Raw genomic sequence first — 24,587 nt, forward strand, 5'->3', positions numbered from 1 at the left:
CAACCCATTCCAGTGTCTCACTAGTCTCACAGAAAAGAATTTCTTACTAATCTTTGATCCAAACCCACTGTCTTTCAGTGTAAAGCCATTCCTCCCTGTCCTCACTTTTACATGACCTTGTAAAAAGTCCCTCTCCATCTCTCTTGAGAAACCCATTTAGGCACTGTAAGGCTGCTCTAAGGTCTCCCTGGAGTCTTCTCTCCTCCAGGCTGAACAATCCCAGCTCTCTCAGCCTGTATCACATATACCCCCTGACCATATTAGTTTGTTATAGACCATTTAACCAGTGCCAGCATGAAGAGAGGCAAATGAACAATAGTGCAGGAATAAAATTCCTCTCCAAGAAGGCACTTTACACTGGCAATATTAAAAAAAAAGCAACTCACACCCTTTCTGCTAGATGAATCAAAAAGCTAAAATACTCAGTGACTTGGAACAGCCACAATATAGGAACTCCAAATAAAAGCTTTTATATCAGAAGTTGGCAATTCAAAACCACAATAATTCAAAACCACAATAATTCATTTTCTACTAGAAAAGATGCATAGGAAATAGCATGGCGCCCATACTTTGTCTTGCTACTGAAGTGGGAAATTCCTGGAAGTAAACAAATTTGAGAGCTTTAAGAGCAATTAACTATTTTGTGACAGAAAGATTTAGGTTCCCCAGATTGTGGGATTTCAGATCCCCAGGCTTCATGAAAGGCAGGAGATAAATAGCAGTACCTTTTTGCAAAGGACTGTGCCTAAAACGTTCCCTTGAATCTTAAGAATTAGGACTGGCTGAAATGTTTGTAACAAAGTAAAATTGCTGGAAAATTGAGTTCTAGAAGGTCAGAAACTATCTGCAAGGTGAGGTCAAACTTAATGAGTAGTTTCAGCTGAAAAAAACCAACTCACTTGTCACACTTATCTTAAAAACAATAAAATTTAAAAAGCATTAAAAATGCACTAGACAATATTTAATTCTGACCTGAAATGCTAGTTTTCAGTGTGTAATATAAAAATTAATGATGCCTTTACTTGCTATTTTTAGTCAGTTTACTCTGCTCCACTTGTTAATTATTTTGTTCCATTTGCATACCAAATGCAAAAAAAATCCCTTATTCAGCCAAGTCCACTAGACATAACTCTCCTTCCAATAACTGCTACAGTGATTCCAAGCACAAATCTACTGATTGCAAGGAGAGCTCTCCCCAGCACCCGCATTGCAAACTTCAGTGCAGGTTTCTTGGTCATTCCTCACCATTTAATGGGATACCTGCTGCTCAGACTGGGTCATTGCATATGTTTTACAGCACTGATTCTTTTCTATCTGTATCACCAACTGCACAATAATTTCTTATCTTTCTAGAGAATGTCATGTTTCACCACCCTACCAGAGATTTGCCCATTGTACAAATTCCCAGATGGTGTGTATTTAACACCTTCACTGCCAGAGCCTACTTCTGCCTCTATCCATTAGCAAAGGTCAGAAACAATTTTTAAAAAAATCCTAGCATCACATGGAACATCAATGAAAACATGCAGCACCAGAGATAGAAAATAGCAAAAATGTCTAGCTTTAAAAACAGAACCAGATGAAATTATTTACCTGGTTAAAATGAAAAAAAAAACACACAAACCCATGCCTTAGGAAACTCAGATTTGTTATTTTGAAAAGGTATTATGTTATTATGAAAATACATGATTATTTCACAGTTATATCATTACCTTTAGGTTCAAATCTAGTGGCCTAAAAGCCTGACAAGATATTTTTTACTCAGGAGAATTCTTGTCCCATCTGCTTTTTCTTCTCTTGAAGTTACTGAGATACACATAATTACCTAGAGGCTAAATTTGGACTACAAAATTATAAGCTTTTTTTCTGTTGTTGCTTTGCACATGTTTCCACAGCAAAACAAATGGAATGCTATAAAGAGGCTTATCACATCAAATAGCGAATTAGCAGCGGGAATCAATAATCTCCAAAGTAACAAAGATCCTATTTCCAGGCAAATACGCTTAACTTCAAAACAAACAACCCCGCCTTGTGAAACAAAAGACTTCCAGAGGGACATTCAAACCCTCTGTGCTATGCTGAGCAGGATGCAGCCTTTCTCTTTGTCCCCTGCATAGTGTGACATCAGCTTTTTATATTTTCTCCCTGAAGTTTTGAGAGCTCAGTTCAGCCCTTACTGAAGTTTCTCCGCACTCAGTTTTCCAACTACTATCAGGTGCCTGTACTCTTGCCTGCACATTCCCTTGTTCCACCTGACACTTTATCAATGTGATAACCTGCTTCATTACCACAATCTAGCTGCTGGGGTGATACCAGTATTCTTTACATTTTTTTTTTTCTCCTAACTAGAAGTTGAACTATGGAAGGGGAGGTAATGCCCAATGACATCTTCCATCTTCTTTATATAAAATGGGAGAGAAAACTATTCCTGGCCCTGTTGACCTAAAGAATAATTTCTTCTTTACACTTCAGACACTTCATTTCTTAAATCTCATTTGGAAAGTGTTGTAGCTATCTTCCCTGTGATATTTCAAATGAGGGTGCTGTCAAAGTCCACATTTTTTGCAATTGTTTGCCCTCTAAAGAAAGACTCCCTTACACTGGTGACTGTTGTTTGAGCTCCTTACTGAATAGCTTTGCAGCTGGCATTCAGGCAGAAAAGAATGAATATTTAAAACACTTTGTACTCAGGATGAACACAGCATGTTTGTTCATGGCTGTAGACATGCCATAGGAGAAGTCTTGATTTCCCTGCAGGGCACACACAAATGCCAAGACTGAAATACCTCCATCCTGGGCATTCAATGCCCTGGTTTTGTGGCATACACTTGTTTTCTGCATATCTAGTTGCAGTGATGGCAAGGACAGGAGGCTTGGAAAAAGGCAGCAAAGGAAATCATCACAGTCACCCTGAAAAAAATCCATTCTGAGTATTTACTGATGATGCACAAAGTGCTCATAAAGCTGGAAACTGCACCTACCTCTATGAGAGGTTGCAGACTGGACTAAAACCTGCTGGCTAGGATGGTCTGGGCAAACAGAACATTGCCTGCTTCCCAGTTTTACTCAACTTCTTTATTAGTTTAAAACATGCAATTTCTCATTCATCCATATTGAAGAGGGAAGTTAAAGGATACACCCTCCCAGGCCCTCCTTCCACCCCCAATGGCCACAGCCATGTGGACTTGTGTTTTGTATTACAGGCAGACTGAATTTAGATCTGTACCCTATAGTTTACTGGGTAGTAAGCCTACTCTCATGACTGGAGATACTAATACTAATAACAACTTTGCTCTGCTGAGATCAGCTAATGAACACCAGCTGCTAATGAACTGGAGCTGGGGGGAATGTCTCACAACTACTACACTCTACCAGCTTTTCAAACTCCTCTGAGCAGTGTTGTTAGCAAAATGTGCATTAAATACACACTACCACTCTGTTTTCTTCTTTAGAGACATCAGAACACTGCTGTACAATGCATTACTGGAGATGCCTGTTGCTGTATAGATACCAGGCAGCACCACTGCAGGCTATCTGGGATGTTTGTGAGAGGACCAAGCTCCCAAATCCCCCAAGTGATGAAGAACCATAATTTGCTGATTGTTGTCTCTGGATTCACCCACAAATAGAAAGTGTTGAAGGCAGGTCTTAAAGTTTTGCTTCAGATAGTTAGAAAAGGAGAAAAGAGCTATACAAGGGTGCAGGGACACTGAAAACTCTTGGAAGGAAACTGGGACTCTGTTTTTTGGGATTTTTTTTGCTGTGTCAAAGATGGACTGAGGGGATGGGAAAGTGCAGGGCTGAGAGAAATGCTTATTGAAGGAAGCTGGGTGTATGGAGTTGATTTCCTTGTGAATGCAGCACGTCTGTGAGATGTTCTTGTTTAGAAACTGAATCCTGGTAACTTTTTCCATAGAGCAGAACACAAGGAGTTTGGTCACAAGAGCTAATCCCACACTCTCTTGAGACTGAAGTAAGCTAGAGACTCTTACAGTCTACATGTCATAGACAGGCATTTTTCAAAGCTTGTGACCTGGCTAAATTGTCTCTGCTGGCGCAGTCATTGTGCAATAACCCAAATCAGAAGAAATTAATCAAACATTGCAGCAGAATAGCTTTATGAAACATATTCATAGAAACCTTAGGCTGCAGAGAATGAAGAGAATCATGATTTGGGGAAGTCTGAGACAGAATTTGGCCAAAGGCACACAAAAAAAAATCAGCCAACAATGTCATACACTTCAAAAACCAAAGATGTTGCTAATATATATTGACACTGTCGGTTCTTTTGATACCTTGTGCTATTGCAGCATGGTGAGTTTGGCAGAGAGCTCTGAAACCCATCTGATCCAACCCCTCTGCTCAAGCAGGGCTGCCTAGAGCTGGGACTGTGTCCAAATGACTTTTGAATACCTTCACAGAGAGGAATTTCATAAGCTCCCTAGCCAACCTGTGACAGTGTTTGGTCACCCTCAGAGTAGAAATAATGTTCCTGATGTTCAGAGGGAACCTCCTTGTTTTGTTTCTGCCCATTGCCTCTGGTCCTGTCACCAGGCCCCACTTAGGAGAGCCCTATCTCTGTCCCCACTGTACCCTTCCTTCAGGTATTTATACACATTGATAAGATCTCCTGAGCCTTTTCTTGTCTAGGCTCAACAGTTCCAGCTCTGTCAGCTGTTCTTCATAGGGAGGATGATCCAGTTCATCATCTCCATCAACTTTGTGGCCCTTCATTGTACTCTCTCTTATGCCCATATCTCTTTTCTACAGAAGAGCCTTGATGATCTTTGAAGATCCCTTCCAGTTCAGAATATTCTGTGATTCTGAGCTGGAAGTGGACACAGCACCCCAGATGTGGCCTCACAGTAGAGGGAAAAGATCACATTCCTTGGCCTACTGGCAATACTTTTACTAATGCAGCCAAGAATACCATTAGCCAATTTTTCCCCCCACTAAGTTGCTGGTTGATGTTGCTAAATTGCTGCTTCATGCCCATCAGGACCCCCAGATCCTTTTCTGCCAAGCTGCTCTCCAGCTGGGTAGCTCCCAACATATACTGGTGCATGGGGTTGTTCCTTCCTAGGTGCAGCAATTAGTGCTTGCCTTTGATGAACTTCATGAGATTTTTGTCAGCCCATTTCTCCAGCTTGTCAAGGTCCCTCTGGATGGCAGCACTATCCTGCATATGCATTCATCATCCATGTCTCTCAGTTTGGTGTCACCAGCAAGTTTGCCAAGGATACGCTTTGCCCATCATCTAGATCATTAATGAAGGTTGTTAAAGAGGACTGGACCCAGTACTGACTGCTTGGGGTGTACTGATAGTTACTGGAGTCCAGCTAGACTGAGTGCCACTGAACAAGCCTCTGGACTGGATGGGTAAATGGATAGAAAAGTTCAAATGACTGGGCCCAATCTTGGACACCTGAGGAATTTTATGGGAGACAGTGTTGAAAGCCTTACTGAAATCTACACAGACATTATCTATTACTCCCTGGTTGTCCACCAGGTCAGTAACTTCACAAGTTCATCACATTAATCATGCATGACTTGCCCTTGTGAATTCATGTTGACTACTGATGACTTTTTTGTCCTTTACGTGCCTGAATAAGGTTTCCAGGATTAGCTGCTCCATCACCTTCCCAGTGATGAATGTGAGGTCAACTGGCCTATAATTCCCTGACTTCTCTTTGAATATAGGAGTGACATTTGCTTTTCTTCTTGTCTTTGAGTACTCCTCACAGCTGACATGATGAATCGAAGAAATATTAAAGAAAATAAGGATGGCACTGAATCTTTAGTAATGCTGGGTCAAGTTCATCCTTTCATTTATACTTTTATGCTGAATAGTGAAGCAGCACTGCTCTCTGGAAGATTTTAACACATGCCCTAATTGTTAAAACATGATATGTCTTGTGACAAGTGCACAGAACTGAGAGGAAGGCAAGGTACAGCGATGGGCAGGTGGGAGAATCAAATCTGAGGCAGTCAAGTGTGCAACCATCAGGAAGGATGCTGAGACAAGTGACCTGTCATGCCTGGTATTCCTCCACTGATGCTTTGCATTTCCTCATCATTGTTTTGATATCTGCTCCAAAAATCCCTCAGATTGAGACCAAATTCTGCACAGTCTCTCTAATCGAGGTGGGGTGGGGGGAGCTACCAGCATTACTGAAATACAGTGAGAAATAAGACTAAAACAGACTACAGACGCTAAAGAGAGGAATTAGTCAAAACAAAGGGAAATAAAAGTGGCTCCCAGAAATCTGTCATATATGATGGTTTTCAGAGGCAAAAATCATATATTTCCACCACTGAGCCTTTCTTAATCTGTCATGTCACATTAGAAAACATGATGGAGCCCTTTGCTGGCATTAAACAGTGCAGTGCAAAATATTGGCAGCTCTTTTAACTGCAGTAGAGTATTAGATTTTCATTGCTAGTCTAGTCTGAAGGGGAAGATGAAATAGATGGTGGAATATCACATGGCTCTATGATGCTTGCAATGGCCCAGGTCTCTATCTTATCTTTTATGTCTGCTTGAACAAGGGAAGGCTGAATGGTTCTGGCACCACCTGAAGGTGAAGGACATCAGGCATTTACAATTTATTGTTAAACAGGAAAAGGTAGAGTCTCAGGGGATGTTCTGGCTTTGGAACATCAGCCACTCCTTTCCCTGGACATAGAAGAGGGAGGTTTTGGGATCAGTTTGGGAATCCCACGATGGGGAGATGTAAAGGCACCAAACCTCTTATCAGAGAAATTGTTCCCCACTTTGAGACTGATGTGCAGATCCAAACAAACCACTTCCTTTCAGAGGGGCTGCCTGCCTTCTTTCTCTTATAGCTGAACTTTGGATATTAAAGCTTTCCTGGGGCAGGGAAGTCCTTGAATAGGGGCACAGAGTGCTCTGGGAAAGCCAGAATTGGAACACAGTCTGGGTAATCCAACTCTCCAGTGCAGCCAGAGGCTGAAGGACCATGCTTCCCATGCTGCTTGCAGGTTTAACTGGAGGTGGGTCAGCTGATGAGGCTATGAAAATCCCTTCATGGCTGATGACCAGAGACCTTACTCTGTACCTCTGTACTTCCAAGGAGGGAGTTTACTCACACTTTACATATAGCAGCCTTCCAGTACCTTAAGGGGGCCCACAAGAGAGATGGACTTGTCATAAGAGCATTGTCACAGGACAGGTGAAATGGCTTTAGACTGACAGAGGGAGGCTTTAGATAAGGTATTAGGAAGAAATTCTTTGCTGTGGGGATGGTGAGGCACTGAAACAAATTCTCTGGAAAATGGTGAATGCCCCGTCCCTGGAAGTGTTCAAGGTAAGGCTGGATGGGGCTTTGAGCACCGTGGTCTAGTGGGAGGTGTCTCTGCCTACGGTAGGAAAATCAGATGGTCTTTAAGGTCTCTTCCAACCCAAATCATTCTATGATGATATGAATCTGTGACCTCCCTGCATGCTCCCCTAATGGGTCTGGGTGCACCCAAGCCCCCATCTGCCACCCCACCAGGTAACTGATGTCCCTGAGCCTGTAGAAGAGACAGGGCCCTGGTCCAGGAACCATGCCTTTTCCCCACTGAAGGGCCTCTGCAGCCCCTGATGTTTGAGATCAGAGTCCCTGCTTGCAAGGCTTTTAAATCAAAGCCAGCCAATTGCAGGGAGGCAGGAAGACCATTTCTGTCTTGATTACTTCAATAAAGAAAATCGTGAAGACTTTTCTAACATGCTGAAAAACTGCAGTATTCTGCAGGATAAATAGTCTAGCCTGACATTATAGATGCTTGCTCATTGAGCAAATACACTATATTGAATGCTTGTTTTATTAATTCTTCATTTACCAGTAGTGTTGCTGCCTCCTGAATTCAGGGATGTCAGTGAAGAACCAGGTTTCTGAATTAATCTTGGTGCTAATGTGCTTTCCCTGTAGTTCGCTGGTTTGTTATTTATTATCAGAAAGACAAGTAATGAATATTACAGTCTGCACACTTAGGGACACATTGATGTGGTCTACCACATATGAGAACACTTTCTCTTCACTGAAGTTATTAACACAAATGGTATTTTCACACTGTCAGGTCTGAGGCTAAGGACTTAGTTTAATTCCCACATATGGTCTGTGCATGGCTTGTGAATCCCGCTGCACTGGAACTGGGAGCATAATTCTTATCCAAACCTGCCTCTAAAAGATTGGTTGTAACTTTTCTGCACATATGTAAAAAGAGACCCCATTCATCTCTAAGTGATCCTTTTGTTAACACTATATCTTAGAGAAAATGTTCAAACGCAAAATTCTAACATTACATGATTGTACCAGGTGTAATGGCAAGGATATTTGCTTTCTTGATACATTTGTCCAAAAGACACTTAGTCCTACACAAAACAAACACAAATATTTAACCTTATTTATTCCTCTTCAGAAAGTCACCTCAGTTTACTCACATACAATAGCCTGCACATGAAACTCCAGAGTTTCTGGATGTAGAGGGATGACCATACACACAAGTCAGACTTACTCCTCTAGCAGTTCTCCTTGTACTCACAGTAATGGAAATAGTATGTTCCACAGGGTACATATATGAACACATAAACACAATTTTTAAATCCTGACTTGGATCAGCTTTCAAATACATGTTTGACTGTTTTACAAGGATTGCTTCCATTAAATCTCCTGCACATGTGTTGCTAAGTAGGCCATGATATACACTGAAGTGGAGGGGAAATGCAAATATAACTTCTGAGAGAGGTTAAATATTTTGCTCCAAGAGCAATTTCTCTATTTTACAATCAGCAGACTATAAAGAGAAATTTATTCCTGCCAGTCTGCTTCTTTTATCTTGTACTCCCACTTGATTTGTTTCCTTTACAGAAATTACAAGGTCATCCAAGCTAAGCAACTGTTGTGCTTGTGATTAACTACCTACAATCAGGAGGTACAAAATATGAAGATTTATGGTTAGATTTTTTTAGAGGTGGAAATCTATAAGCTAGTTCTTAATGGAGCTGCCCTAAATATGTCAGTATTAACCAGCAAAAGAAAAACCCAACAAATAAACCACCTTAGTTTTTAAATCCAGAATATAACATTTTTAAGCAGTCACTTCCTTGCTTGTGTTTGTTTCACCTGTTTTTATTAACGCCATTCTTTTACTCAAAAGAGAGTGCTGCACAGACTCCATGTGGCCTCTTGTTTACTGCATAAATAAGACTATTTCTATTACCAAAATATGTTATTCTGTTAGTGCTACAAGCTTTATTTATATCACCATGAATTATTTTGCCCAGCAGAGAAATGTGGCTTCCTCTTATATAAAAGCTGACAGTAGTTTGACAACTAAAAGCAAAAGTACAATCAATTTGGGGCAGAAAATGAATGATACCACACCCCACTGGAACTGCAAAGGAAATTAAGGTAGATTTAATATATTTGTCTCAGCTGTGTTGACAGCCTGAATTAGACCTCAAATACAGACAGTGTCAGGGGGGTGAAGAGTATGGGAAGCACAAAGAGGAATTTGTAACCCCATTTTGCCTCAACTTCTGTAGAGAAAGCATAGAAGAAACAGGTGTTTCAATGACCGGAAAGTGTGACTTGCACTCCTTCCACAAGAGCAGAAACAGGAACAGTAACAGACCCCAGAAAAAACAAATTCCTTTCTGGGCTGGTGACATTTCTGATTGAAATGAACTTTGGACATGATGAAAACACTTTCCATTTCATCAGTAGTCACACAGATGCCTCTGGGGAGACGTAGCCCTCAAATGCCACTCCCTGCTGTGTACCATTAAAATAATCCCTCTCCTCAGAACAATGTTCCTCCTTTATAGTAGCATAAATAAAATGTCTCTGTATATTTGGAGCTCCATCTTCTAACATGGAGAGACACATCTGCCCAAGGACAGACTATATCTGCTCTGCAAGGTTTTGCTTCCATAAATAACAAAACATCTGCTGGCCCTAGCTGAGCAAAATTGATGGGGGCAGTTTCATCCCATGCCAAGGTGGAGCTGCAAAGGTTAAGGACACTGTTCATCCCCCAAACCAGGGAATGTGTAGAGGTGATGTGTTTTGTGGTGACACTGTCATGTCCCCTTTCCCTTGATTGCTCCACTGACCTTTTGCCATAGCAAATTACTCAGACAAAGCAAACTCATGCTGTTAGCTATGAAATGCAAAACAACCATCAAAATGATAGTAATAGCATATCATGATGTTAGGCATGCCTTTTTCTGTGATGAATGATGATATTAGCCATGGAAACTCCTCATACAAAGAGGTAAGTGCAAACTGTGCTCAGAAATGAGGATCCCTGTCCTACTGAAAGACAGTTAGATGTGTAAAGAGATCTTGGTAATGGGATGGTTTTTTGAAAGTACACAAATGTTGCTGTCAATGAGAGATTGTCAACTAATGGAATGTTCCAAAGTTCATAGGCATGTATGCACTTTTTGAGACATCAACATACCTTAAATAAACAAACAAGCAATCAAATAAATAAATAAATTGATGTTGATGCATCTCTTCCAGTGGCTTGCCTGAGGTTGGAAGATGCAGCCTTCTCAGAGTATTTTAACTAATTAAAAAGCTACCTTTCCTTTCAGCAGATCAGAGCTCACCAGGATACTGATCACAGAAAAGAGGGCTGTCAAGGGCCTTGAACACCCATCTCCCATCTGCACCAATGCACAGAACCCAGACCAGTTCTGCTCAAAGTATTTATTCCCTGTGCTTGAGCCCAGATGTGTAATGGTAGCTCAGTTTCAGCTCGTCACCCATAAATAATCACCTGCTTTTCCTGCCTTCCTCCTGATGCTAAGGGCAATTTTGATATCTCCCTTGTGGCTTCTGCAAATGGATAGCTTCCTCATGAAGCAAAATTAAAAGGGGAAAAATGCCATTCTCCCTAGGTACCATTGCAGCCGAAACTGGGGCTCAGCCCTTTGCACTTTTTCTCCGTCACCCCCATTCATGTATCTAGTGCTGTCACATTGTCCCCTCTAATCCAGGATTTAGATGAGCTCGTTTACCACAATCCCATTTTCCATGTGATTTATTCCCAGCACCCTGCACACGAAGAGGCAAGCTTCACACACATCCGTGCGCGCGTGCTGCCATCAGGGATGAGCTCTTGCTTTAGGCACTTGCTTTTCTCTCATTAGTGGAAGCTAACAATAAGTGTGAGAATTGCAGACGTCAAACGTAATTAGGAAGAAATTATTTCACATTACCCAGCAAAATGAAGTCTTTGAATAAAGCCTAATCCTGCTGTCTGCCCATTCTTTTTTATCCCTAAATGACTCGGAGATAGGGAGGGCACAAAATTCCCTCCACAGCACCAGATGGGGACCAGCCACGAGGAGATTCAGCCATGCTCAACGGGGGCCATCATGCTGCCATCCTCTGGCTGAATAAACCCTTCCCTAGTGGGGCTGCAATGCTGCTTAAAGAATTAACCATTTCAAAAGCTGAATCTCTTCACAGCCTAAATTCTAGTAAACAAAAATGATTGCTTCAAACCATTCAGTCCCCTCAGACCTCTGAAGGAACTGCTGTGTGTTTCAATGACTGTGCAAGCCTTGCTGATTGACCCTTCCTCAGTACTGGTAATATTTGTTACCTTCATGGTGATGCTGGCAGTCCAATCCTCTTCCCAAACTGTCCAATTTGTCTACTCTTCTTTCTAGTATCTGATAGGAATGAGTCCAAAAACCTCACAGCAGCCTCATGACATTTTAAAAATCAATGACAATTTTTTATACTTGTGGGAATTCACCAAGTTAATTCCATCACAGGAATTCTGTTTCTAAGCAGCATTTTTCAGCACAGCTGAGGAAGATGTGGTATTGACCAGGGAATGTGTAGATTATCTTTCTCAACAAGGTAATAGGTGACCACCATCTGTCAAACCCGCCATTCCATAGAGTTTTACGACTTCTTATGCTGTGTTTCTCAGTCACAGATGTCTTGGTACCATTTCCAAAACATCACTGGGACTATAAAAACACATCTAGCAGGTGTGCATGTCCAAATCTCAAATGTACTTATTTACAGCTATATGCACACAGACAGCAACTCTGTGATCTATTGCCTCATGATCCTTGCAATATACTATTTATATTGCTTCAGATTGCGATTTTCCACTTGCTGGTGTAAGGACAGTACCCCGTAAGGTATTGTAGTGAATAAATCTAGGAAGATACAAAAAACAATGCAGAGCACTACTGTATATCTGGCAGAGAAACTTCCCTCTAATTCACTGCTTTAAAGCCAGCAGAACATATATAGTGACACACACAGGATTCAGTCAAGCAATTGGAAGAGCATCTCTCCAAGTCAGGAAAGAGGCAATAGGTAGTTACTTTCTTTATTTGTTTCTCATTTCCTGGTTTGCTAATGCACAGGATGCTGCTTCCCCACCTCACCTCTCTTTGCTTTCACACTGGGCATGATAAATATGACCCCTACAACTAACAGCTTTTGGCAGCAGCATGGCACAAACTCTTATTGGATTGCAAAATCTTACTGGCTTGCCTATGGCACCTTCCAGTGAAGGGTAGCAGTCCCCTGACAAGCACTACTGCCAGTGGACAGCCTTTATGTATCTCCTCTGCCTCCAGAGCTGCAGACAGTGGGTAGGAGTGTGCTGATGAGACAGACATTAGGTTGACCAGTAATAATACTGTGAATATCAAGAAGTTCCCTTAAAATTGATTAATAACAACATGATGATAGCACACTGGATCACTGGATGTTTTGTGTTATTAGATCATCCAATTCCAGCAGGTGGGAGAAGCCAGGATGAAAACAATCAGGGAAAACAAATAAATACACTGTATTCTTGAAAAGCAGTGGACTAAAATATCAGTTTTAATACTCCTGTCTCTAATTGCTAATGAGGACCCTCACCAGAGTTGGTGGGTTAACGGACTGAAAAATACTTGAATGCTTTAGAAAGCCCCCTGTGTCGGAATATGGCAGATCAGACAGTCTAAAGACACACATTGTCTCAGAGTATGAGGGAGACTTTGTGAAAGACACACAAAAAAAAAAACCACCACAGGTCTTCCCATTCCAAGAGAGTACAAAGTCTGGTGTTTCTGTGAAGGGCACTTGTGTTCACCAAATATGTTGATTGAGAAAGTCTGTGTGGTCTTTTACAACCAACATTTTGATTCTGTGGTGAAAGAGAAGTGCAAGGACTGGCACTGAAGCACCTGTCTCAGTACCAGGGGACACTCCTGCAGTCTGTGGGAGACATGCAGCTCTGCTGTCCATCACCCATCAGTGCTGGCCCTCCTTTTCACCAGGGCTTCCTAACAGGCCTTTATCATTGCCCTGGAAAAATCTCCATGCTCACTGTCACAGCCTGGGTATGCCCCATTCCTCTCACCCTGACAGCAATTGAAAGCTAAATCCAAGTCCTCCTGGCTGCTTCTCTAACTGGAATAACAGGGAACCTGTGCTTCCCAGCAGGTCCAACACAGCCAGTGAGACAGGCAGAAGAGAGACATCTGTCTTTTTCCTCCCTCTCCATGTAAATTAATTTTCAGAGCACTGTTTTTTTCTCTGTGTTCTCCTTTCACTTTAAGACAGTTCTCCTGTCTTATGGTCAGACATGCACACTTCTTGAGCAGCTGTTAAGCTGTGCAGGCAGCAGAGGGATAAAATGGAGGAGGAATTAAGGAGAAGCTGAACAGACAAAAAAAAGAAAAAAAAAAAAGGAACATCATATCCACTTAAAGATTTACTTAGCACAGAAGGTTTGCATTTCAGAGTGGAAGATAATGGAGCTGTAAAGGTTTTTAGCAGCCAAGAACATGGCCTCCAGCATCCATTTCCTATTCCCATGCCACATGTGGTTTTGAGCTGAAACTTCTGCATCTTAATTCACTATTTTTGCTCCTTGCTTCATGGGAGATGTCACATTTTGGAGTAATCCATTCTGGTTTGGTTAGAGGAGGAGGTCTTCTAATTAATTGCTGTAATCAATTGCCATAATTACTATGTAAGGACTCCTCAGAAATGGTTTATGGTGCAGCAGCCTATTCATGTGGCTGGAATTCATATGATGTGGAATCTCCTGCCTTTGCTAGGACATATTTTGCCACCTTGGACAAGAAGCTCCCTTTTTGCTTGGGTCTGCATGTGCTGAGCCATGACACAGGACGAAGACCAGGGAAGCACGACTTCACAATTCATGTGAAATGTTTCTATGACAGGCACAAAGAATTTCTCTCCTGGCTGAGTGAGCACCAAGGTGTGTGGTAGGCCAGGTCCTCCTATAAGATACAGTCCCTCCAGCCTCACCCTTACAATTGGCCTGGTGTAAGTCACGGCACTATTCTCCCAGCATGGGAAATGGAATTCTGCTGTGGAATCTCTCTCTCTTCCAGTTGGCTGATGTAATACTCAAGTCATAATAATTTTCTGGGAATAACAAGAGGTTCCAAACTACATTTAAACAAGATCTGAACAGACCTTTCTGAGCCAAACTGATTCCCAGTGCAACTCTAATAAGGCTGGAGGAACTGCACCTGGGACGATTTTGGTCGCACACAATATGTCAACAATATGTTTAAAATGTCATGAGCCAATCTCAATATGCCTGGATAGAGGCATCTTTGAAAAAGACATTCTCTTTATAATACCAAATTCTGATCTGCCAAATGTGGCAGCCAATGAGCTCTTCCAAATTAAATACTGTGAGGATTATGCATAAATACTGAAGTATCCTAATCAGCCTCTTGGTGAAAATTAATTGATCCATTACAGACAATAACTCTGTGCTGAAGTTTTTATTCTGCATTTTTTACTTCTGTAAGTAGCATATATGATTTGATTGGCTGGATATTTTAAACCCTAGGGGACCATTGGTGGAGCAGTACAAATCCCTCTGAAATCCAAAATTGCCAGCTGCAATTATAGTCTGCATCTAGCATCTTCTCTAAGGACTATAAATGCTTCACTACTTTAATTTTGGTTGGCATTTGCATCACTGTGTGACAATTACCAAGCAATAGCAAAGGATGGATTCAGTAATAAAGTCTGGACAGTAAGGAAATACTGTCCAAATTAAAATATTCTCTCTATTTTAACTTAATATTCATCAGTTTGTGCACATGGATATATCGCATTTAGATATAAAACACTGGTAAGACAAGCACCTTTCCTTTTTGCTGCTGAAATGTCTGTGGCTTCTTACATATTAGATACAAGAAAAAATTGTTTTCTCCTCATATTTCATGATTATTTTCAACTACTCAAAAAGATGAGATACTAAGTTGTAAATACTACTAATTTAAAGGTCAGACTGGCAGCTATACCACTCCAGTTAAGGCATGTGGAATTCTACCATTTTCAGTGATGTTACACTGATATAAAGCAGGAATGAAACAGCTGTTAATCAGCTCAGCTATTGTTTTGAACTCATATATACACAGTTTTAATTATTTGAAATATTCGTGATTACCCTTAAGTCCTAGCTATATTAGAAGACAAGATCAGGCATTATAGCTCAAACTGTTAAACTCAGATTGGCAGAGATACAACTGGGGAAACAAAAAACAACATTATGAGAATATGGGACTTAGAAAGGAAGAGTTTTGTGTATTGTCAAAAATAGCTTCTTTTGTTAAAAAGGCATATGCTGAAAAAATATTGTTTAGCGAGGAAAAAAAGCAGGTTTTGGAGAGGTGAAAAATAAAATACTTATAATGAAAAAGACCTGGTGCACAGTGAGCTGTGCAGAATCAATGTTTGTAAATGACATCACTTTTCTTCACCAGCCATAGCTGGAAAACTTCAGAAAGACCTAAGTAATTTAGGCAAATGGGTGACACAGTGATAATGCTGTTTAATGTCATTGCAAGGTCAAGCAGTGAGATAGGCTAAGAGACAAACATTTAAATTCTTCACATGCTTCAAAAGGGTTCAAATTTAATCATATAAGCACTGGGACCTTGCTGTCCTGTGCTGTTCTTTGGGACCCAGAGCCCCATTGCAGCTACAGTCTAACAAGGTTGGAATAAAGCTGAGTAAAGACTGAACTGAAAAATCACAGTACCAACAACAGTGCAACACAATCTTACATATTTTGGGCATGTTTGCTGAAGCCCCTCAACAAGAAAACTGAAGAACTGGAGTTTTGGAGTAGGTTGAGTATGATCCAGCACAAAAACTTTCAAAGATAGTTTGGAAAGGTGTGGTTAGTTTATTCCAACGAGGTGATAAACAAGGCCATGAGAGAAAAGTAAATGAATTGCTGAAAGTGGTATTTACCAGGAGCTCCTTCCTATCTCCATAACATGGTAGCAGTGTTTCCCCCTTATCCACCTACCCCCAAAATAAAAAAATGAAAACATACAAGAAAATTCCCAACAACTGGTTGGCCATCTCCTTGTGGTTTTCTCACTGAAGAGCAACTAACAGCATTCACCAGCTCTGCATACCACCAAGTTGACAATGTAAGAGGATTAAATTGATTACAGAAATCATGCCATGCACATAGAAGGTTCTTAGACAGTTCTGTCTAACCTCAGTTTACTAATTCTTGTCAAAAATCCTCCACATTTAATGGCCACCCCTTTATACCCCATGTAATATAGAAAACCACAACAGTTTGTGAGTAACACTGTTATGAAGAAGGTGTTTAGACAGGGTAAATCTGTCCAACCTGACCCAATGAAGGACTTAACCTATTTTGCACCAGGAAAAGTCTCAGCTACTCACAGAAGGAACAGTCAGAAGAGAAAATTATACCTCTGACCTTTGGCCAAACTAATAGCTTATAAAATGGCACCTGCAGCTACAGTCCAAAATGTTATCAAAGCTGAACATTTTACAATGATGCACCAAAAAGAACCAAATTCATGTAGCTCATACTGACACTTAACCAAAGGTCCCATAGCATATGGCAGGAAAATGAAATGGGGAGTTATATGGGAAGCTTTACTGAACCAGAAACAACATATATAACCATTTTTTCCTCTCCATGGCTTTTCCTCTTGAACATTGTAACTAAACAGATCTCAAATGTTTAAAGACTAAGGAAAAAACTACATCCCACCACATATTTCCAAAAGCAAGAATTAAAAAAAAAGTTTCTCTCTTACCTTGTTAGCTTTGTCCCAATCTGCTGCCTAAGTTCAAGCCTCTCTTCATCAGTCTGCATGGGGAGGATGTTCTTTTCTTCCAGCTCTCGCTTGGAAGGCCTGTTGCTTAGTTTGATTGCTAAAGAGTCCTTCCTGCACAGTTTCCTTGCCAGGGGGCCTGTGGGAGAGAGGAGAGGGTCTGCCAAAGGAGGTGTCATCATTTCATTACAGCATGCAGCCGGCAAAGAAGTACTAGACAAGGGACAATATGAGGCTCTCCTTTACACTGGTATGAACTATGGGAAAAGGGGTGTAATTAACTTCATGTGCTCAATTAACCTCAATTCATATCATAATAAGGAAAAACTGAAATTTGTATGTATACAGAAAATAGAAATTAATATATTCCTCCATAGAGGGGAATGGAGAAGAAGGGCTTGTTTCAGAATTGCTGGTAGCATGTGTAGCATAGTAGTACAGTATTTCCACATAATGGAATGAAAAATTCAACCTCAGAGTCTGGGCAGGCAGCAGAGCTACAGCATGTGAAAGGAGAGGGGTATCTGAATGTCTCTTGCAATGTAGTATCAAGACATCTAAGCCAACACTAGAAGGAATCAAAAGTCAATCAGAAGCAGCATAAATCTCTGTGCACATTAACAAACTGCTTCCCAGGCAGTGACAGTGGCAAAGACCCTAAAAACCAGTGGCCTTTTATGGCTCCAATTTGCTTTCTTAGGCTCATGTCCAAAGCAGTTTGAGCAAGGAAGACAGACACAGAGAGACACAAACACATGAGAGGTTTTGGCCTCTGTCAGGAGAGTGTGAGATAGTGCAGTTCTGTTCTGTTTTTAGTTTAAGAGCAAACACTGCTTAATTTCACTTGCATGGTAAGGTGGGTTTCTGAGGAGACGAAATATGCCTGGTTCAGAATCTTCTTTCTGTGTGATTTAAAAGGGATGTTGTTTGATTGTACTGCTTCCAGTTTTCAGAAGAAAAGAAAGCCAAAGGCCTGGAACTTCAGTGTCTAGGATGACAAGCAGTTGTCATATATAAAATACTGTATCTTGTCTTCAGGGACAGTCCTACAATGCCACACTGAGGCAGGAGTTGGGTTTCCTTACAGAGGTCAGGAAGGCCACAGGTCCTTTCCCAGTCTGTAATTGTGGTATGGCTATTGATTAACATCCTCTTATCTGAGCTCAATCCTCTGATTGTGACCCTTTTCAAAGCATGTGCACATTTATGATTCCAAAATGATTTAATATTGACTATATATAAAAGCTCTAATTCTCTATGTGTGGCAACTATTTCATCCTCCTGAAGTAACTATTGACATGATCTTGACTTAAGCCAAAGGCAGGACTTCTCTTCACCATGGGCATTTGGGAAAGTGAATCCAAAAGCCAATTTTTAATTGAACCAATATAAGCCCAAATCTATCATTTGAATTTAGTCTGAGTGCTACTGAGACAGGAATTCATGTATATTAGTGAAATCACTATAAATTCATACTGCTTGTTATTTTGAATTAGCATCCCCATGTAGTCAAGCCCTGAGAGATGCAAAAGCCACAGCAAAGAGACAAAATACACAGACCTTGTATTTCCTTTGTGTATTGCAAGTTCAGAGCAAAAATTAAATAAGTGAGAAAAGAAAAATGGAATGAGTCTTACTTGTAAATAATGAGTTATCCTCCTCTTCATCTTCCTCTTCTTCCTCTTCCTGCCTTGGATAGAGGCAGGAAGAATCTTCATAGTCAGTTTCATGAGGCACATTTTCTTTATTGTCATCGCATTCGATCACAACAGTTGGCACTTGTCTCATGTCTGGAAGGCCCCCAGGTCCTGTTTTTGTAACACTGTCACTTGTGTGTAAACCAGAGCTGTTGGGAAAGAAAAGCAAATAGATAAACTAAAGGAAACAGGTCAATGAAAGGCAGAGTTGCTTCTCTCACTGTATATTGGAAAGTAGTGGTCTTTCATCCCTTTTTGAGAAGAAATGAGAACAGAATGATTTTCAAGACTGGCAAAACATCAAATGGGTTTAAACTGAGTACTTAATAGATTTAGGGTACAACACTTATTAGGGAGAGGCAGGACAGCATGCAGACAGAAATACTGTCAGCCAGGATGAAAGCACTGAAGATCTGGGGTAAATACTTAGTGACCAGCTACTCAGTGGTGAGCACACCTTCAGCCTGGTGTCTGTGTGACCTTTCTGCTGCTGTGCAGACAACAAGGGGAAAATGTTTCACCTGACTGCAAAAAGTGGAGTAAGACTGGGAGGAAGGAAGGATAGGGATAGACTGTAGGGGATAATTGTAGAAAGACAGAGGGAAAACTAGTGGCTTGCACTAGTGATGAGTGACTTGAGAGGATGGCAAGTGCACAGCTCTTTGACATGCAGGGGAGTGAGCACGTGAAACTGGGCCTGGAGAAAAGAGACTTTGAGAGCAGGTGAGAGTAACCAGGAAGTAGCTAAAACCTGGGAGCTTTGTTTGCTAATGGCACATTTATGTGGGGGATGACCACGATGATACCCCTTGTCCTGCCCTAGCTCTTTTTCCAGCTTGGTGCTGATGATCAATCAGAATTAGCACTAACATCATATTTCTTTTGTCACAGGTGTGATTGATTATTTTCTGCATCTTATGAGATTAAGACCTGTGGTGAGGACTGCTACTATCTAGCCCTGTTTATGTGTTGAATTCAAAGTCCTTTACCAAATAACATATCATGTAGGGAAATGGGAACATCAGGAGGTGAAGATCAAATTCAAAGAAAAAGTGAAAGGAAAAGTCAGGAACAGAATCATGTTTCCCAACCAATTTTTATCTAAATAGTTCATGTTGCTTTTCCAGTGTGAAATCTGAATGAGAGACTGGCAGGCAAAAATGGTGGCGGCTCAGGGTTATTTGTAAAACAGCAGAAACTGCCCTCTGACTGAAATCCTGGCTGATGCAATAGCTCTATGAAAAATGGGCAACATTTGCCTCTCTATGTCAAACTCCCATTTTACTTTCCAGAAGAACACAGGTATGAAAGCAGATGTGCTGGCCAAGTTGACCTTGAGGCACACAAACTTGCATCTGACAAGTATTGAGTACCCTCAATTCCCTTGAATATTTTAGCCTAAATACCAGAGGTGTTCTGTATCTTAAATAAAATGTATTCTTTAAAAGATTTTCTACAGAAATCTACTGAATCTACCATCTTCAACTTGAAATATTTTGCTTTCTTCTAACCCAAAAGTTAGAATGGACACTTAAATGGCTGCCAGATAACATTCCAGAGAGTTTTTTAAAGTGTAGTTCTAGGAATATAATGCTACTCCAAATATGCTTAGGGATTAAAGCGAAGAAAAGACTTCAGATCCTGTGAACAAACCATACCATGCTGTTATCATCATCATCTTCAGCTTCAAAGAAATAATTTTGTTAATTCCAACATGTATTACTGCAGACTAACCAACAAGATGCAGAGCTTTACTAGAAGCCTTGAAGAGACAAACTTGATTTTCTTAGTGATAGCCCATGTTTTGTGCCACAAAGTAAGAGAGATTCATGAAGAACTGGCTTGTAAATTTTTGTACTGAACTTCAATGAGTTTGACACAAAAAACTTTATCCCAGATGCAGTTTAGAATTCATCAGCTGAATTCTCATAATGACACATCCATACGCTACAATCTTTAAAAACGTTGAACTAACTATAATTTATTGAAATGCTTTCAGAATGTTTATATTATGAACTTCATTAAATCTGTTTTCTCTGTAAGGTATTTTTTGAGTAAGTCTTTTAAAGAGGAAAGAGAGGAAATTCAGAAGTCTGGAATCAAATTTCAGAGAAAAACTCCAATATTGTGAAATTCTGTTAACATTGCTAAAAAAAGTACCCAAAACCTCCAATTGCAAGCACACAACCACTGGATCATTCAGTTAATTTTAAAACAATACATACACAGAGATTAGGTACAAATTCACTAATTTGTACTTACTCTCTGTGTACCCTTCTGAAATACAAATGAAGGGAGGAAGTAGTTCAGCATCTAGGACTATATGGTGCATCCCTGTTCTGTGAAGGATGGTTGTAGCTTCTGGATGCATCCTTTTGGGTGTGTCCATAGGGTAGCAGATATCAAAGTGATCCATCAGTTTAGGTTATTGAGCAAATAAGAGGATGGCAACAAAATTTACAAGTTACCACAGAGGATTTTTATTTGAACTAGTGATCTAGAAATAGGCAGCTTCTCATCTCATTGTAAGTTTTCTGAATCATCCACTTTCTTGATAATACAACTTTCTATTTTAAGCCCCTCATTTTTCCTAGTGTTTTGTGTTGTTCTTGATTAAAATCAGCCCTTTCCACAGCAATTTGACAAAATCAGCTGTCTAAGCAAAGTGCTTATGAAATACATGCAGTACTGCAGTATACTTCAAAAAGACAAATCAAGGTCACTGGATATGTCCATTGCGTATAAATGACTCTGGGTCATTAGCAAAACTCCCACATGGTCATGTGGTCTACACCACAAAATTCTTAGCACTATTCACCAAAAAGGACACTATTGTTTCAAAAAACCCATTTTAAACCAGTTTCGTGTTTTGCAACAAAATTAAAGAGCTACAGTTAAGCAAGTACTTGTTTAAAGAAGATCTTAATGCATGTATCTGAACATTTCACAGCTCCCTAGAATAAGAACTTGCAATTACAGCTGCATCATCTTTACAAGATCAAAACAGCAAAAAAGTTACACCACTATAGCTTACAATGTTTCAAGCGAGAAAATACTTTAATGAAAAAATCACAATTTAAGCATATAAATGACTCATGGTACAGACAAAATAAAGAAAAAAAAAAGTTAAATACTTCCTGTAAAATCTAGTGGGAAAAACCTGCACACTTCTTGTCTGTCATGCCAGGCCCTTTAATTGGGGAATAAAGAGTTACATTTTTATTAGAATGTTTTCAGATCCACAGTACACTTTTCTGCACTTACCAGCTAAAACAAAAAATCTGAAAAAACTTCAAGCCACTGTATATACATTTCTACTACAAGAATGTGTGTGAGAAACAGAGACAGAAGGCAGAGCTATAAATATTAAGTGTTTCTATCCTTAGGCAATGCTAAAGTTTAGACAAGATGCAATTCTCTTGACAAGTTTTATGGAAGATAAATGTTTTCTGACTCAAATATGTTTCATAAAATTTACAAGACACTGGCGGTAATGTCTAATGCATTTCATTTCATAAATCTACAGTCTGAAGCTGAGTTGGGTGTCCCAGAGGAACTGGTCTCATACACAGTCTTTTTGGACACAGTGATTTTTTACTGCTCTGCACAGAGGCAATTCTAGCCTGGAGTGAGATATTGCTACTTAACAGCTCTTTAGTACATATGGTGAACAAACTGAGGCCTGGATTCATCTACACCCGCTCCTGTACATGAGCCCACAGAGTAAATTAAATTAATTGTCACTGTTCCAGGTGACTCAGGCTGAGAATTACACAGGCAAGGCAAAAAATCAGGCTGTTTCAGATCAAGAAACTGCCTCACTAAGTCAAAATTAAAAACACATTTAGGTGTCACAAGAGAGTTTCTAAAGCTTCCTCAGCCACTGTTTGTGATTCACAGCTTTGGGGCATGGTCTTTCTTCTCAAATTCAGTTCAGTCAGGACAATGAAATCTGCGTATTTTGGTGGCAGGGCTTACCAGATTTTCATCAAGTCCTAAAATGCATTCTGAAATGGCAAAAAATGGTGTCCAAATCTACAGTTTTACTTATGCTTGGCATACACCCTTTGGGCTGAAGGGGAAAGTAATTTGCAGTAGGACACAAATTAGCAACAGAGACTGCAGAAAAAAGGTTACATGGAAATCACACATTTCTCTGTTTCACCTTAATCTACCATAAAACTGGTAATTTATCAGGGAAAATAGAGGCAAACTGGCAGCACAAATGACATGTCATAATAGTCATGCTATGACAAGGGGCAGATTGCCCTTCTGAGAATAGGTTATGAATAGATATTATAAGTACCAGAAAATGTTTGCAATCAAAAGCGTTAAGTGCACAAATCAACTTAATGTTCTATAATGTCTGTAATAAAACTGAATAAAAAATCCAGGAATTAACTGCCATTTTAAGTCATAAGAACAACTGGGACTTGAACAGCTATTACATGCCTTTTAATGTACCTTAAGATATTAACTTATTAATATGCACTAGATCTAGGTGAGGCAGTTACATGCAATCACTCCTGCAGAGGGGAAAATAGGGATAGAGAGACTCAGTAACTTTCTCAGTAACTTTCTCAAGGTCAAAGACAGAAAAATCTGGCTCCCAGGTCTGTACAGAGGGAAAGCTCATTTTTCTCTGGCAAGCCTGTGGCTCATTGGCAAAGCACTGATTTCAACTATCGGTCTTCAGATGTTGTTAGACTATTTGAATTCCAGAGATCTTATCTGTGTGTAAGCAAAAAATCCAGATTGCTGGAGGAAGGGAAGATTTTAGCCTTTCATTTGTTGTTCATGTCTACATTCAGAGACCCGGTGAACAAGAGAGTTGTGAGGTCTAAGAAAAGTTTACTGGGCAAAATGTGGATTTCATACAGATTGATTCAGCAAATATCATTGTAGCTTAAATGACCTTGAGGAGCTTCCACTGCACCAAAGAAACTAGATACAAGGAAGACAAGGAAAAAATCCAGAAGAAGAAGAAGAAAAAATTAGAGCTGAAACCTGATCTGTACTTGTCTATATGATCATCTCTTATTAAAATCAAAACACTATTCTAAATAATCCCCCAAATTACCAGATTTGGCAGCATTATTACTGCAGCACCATGGCAATTATTCTGTATAGTTGTAGGATACTTTTGAGATAATAGCTGAGATTAGAAGGAAAACCCCCTTAGTATTCACCAGAAGGTGATAAGAGACTTATCAGGCTCTCTCATCCCCTCAGTATTATTGACCCAGCAGTAGTGGCCCAGTACTTTGCTAACTTGGAAGGATCAGCAAGATGTAGGATGTCACTCCATATCCTATGCATACTACAGATGTGAGAACACTACCAAATTCCAAACAGAGGAAGAAGATCTAGGATCTTCACAGTTTTAACATGCCCTGAAGAGTTTTGCGCTGAAGTGTGCAGTGACAAATACTGCAGTATAATTTCTCTGGGGTTTAATGCAAATTTTTACAATAAGGGAAAGTAAGTACTGTCAAAAATAATAGAAAACAGTGGCATTTAGTGCAAGTAATTGTCTCCCAAGTTAAATAAATATATTTTAAAAATATGCAGAAATCTTTGAGCACACTTGGCAAATTTATCTAGATTACAATGTGGCTTGAAAAAAGGAGATGAAGAGTTTAATAGCAAGATCAGCTCCACAGAACTGTAAATGGGTTGAAATACTTTTACCTCTATATACTACAAAAATAACAATTGCTGTTGCAGAGCAAATGATCATGACCTATTTTCTCCTG

General features: G+C 40.1%; 1 protein-coding gene across 7 annotated transcripts in view; it reads right to left on the bottom strand.

The window, feature by feature from the left end:
- PHACTR1 (phosphatase and actin regulator 1) overlaps nucleotides 1-24,587 on the bottom strand; it is a 297,287-nt gene that overhangs the window by 30,698 nt on the left and 242,002 nt on the right. For all 7 annotated transcript variants that reach the window (XM_015617571.3, XM_015617569.3, XM_015617568.3 and 4 more), the window contains 2 exons: nucleotides 18,772-18,980; nucleotides 17,117-17,273 (listed from right to left, as the gene is read on the bottom strand). In XM_015617571.3, coding sequence (XP_015473057.1) covers nucleotides 17,117-17,273; nucleotides 18,772-18,980 — 366 coding nt within the window. The remainder of the gene's footprint in view (nucleotides 1-17,116; nucleotides 17,274-18,771; nucleotides 18,981-24,587) is intronic.

The sequence above is a fragment of the Parus major genome, chromosome 2 (assembly GCF_001522545.3).
Source record: "Parus major isolate Abel chromosome 2, Parus_major1.1, whole genome shotgun sequence".
NCBI lineage: Eukaryota > Metazoa > Chordata > Aves > Passeriformes > Paridae > Parus > Parus major.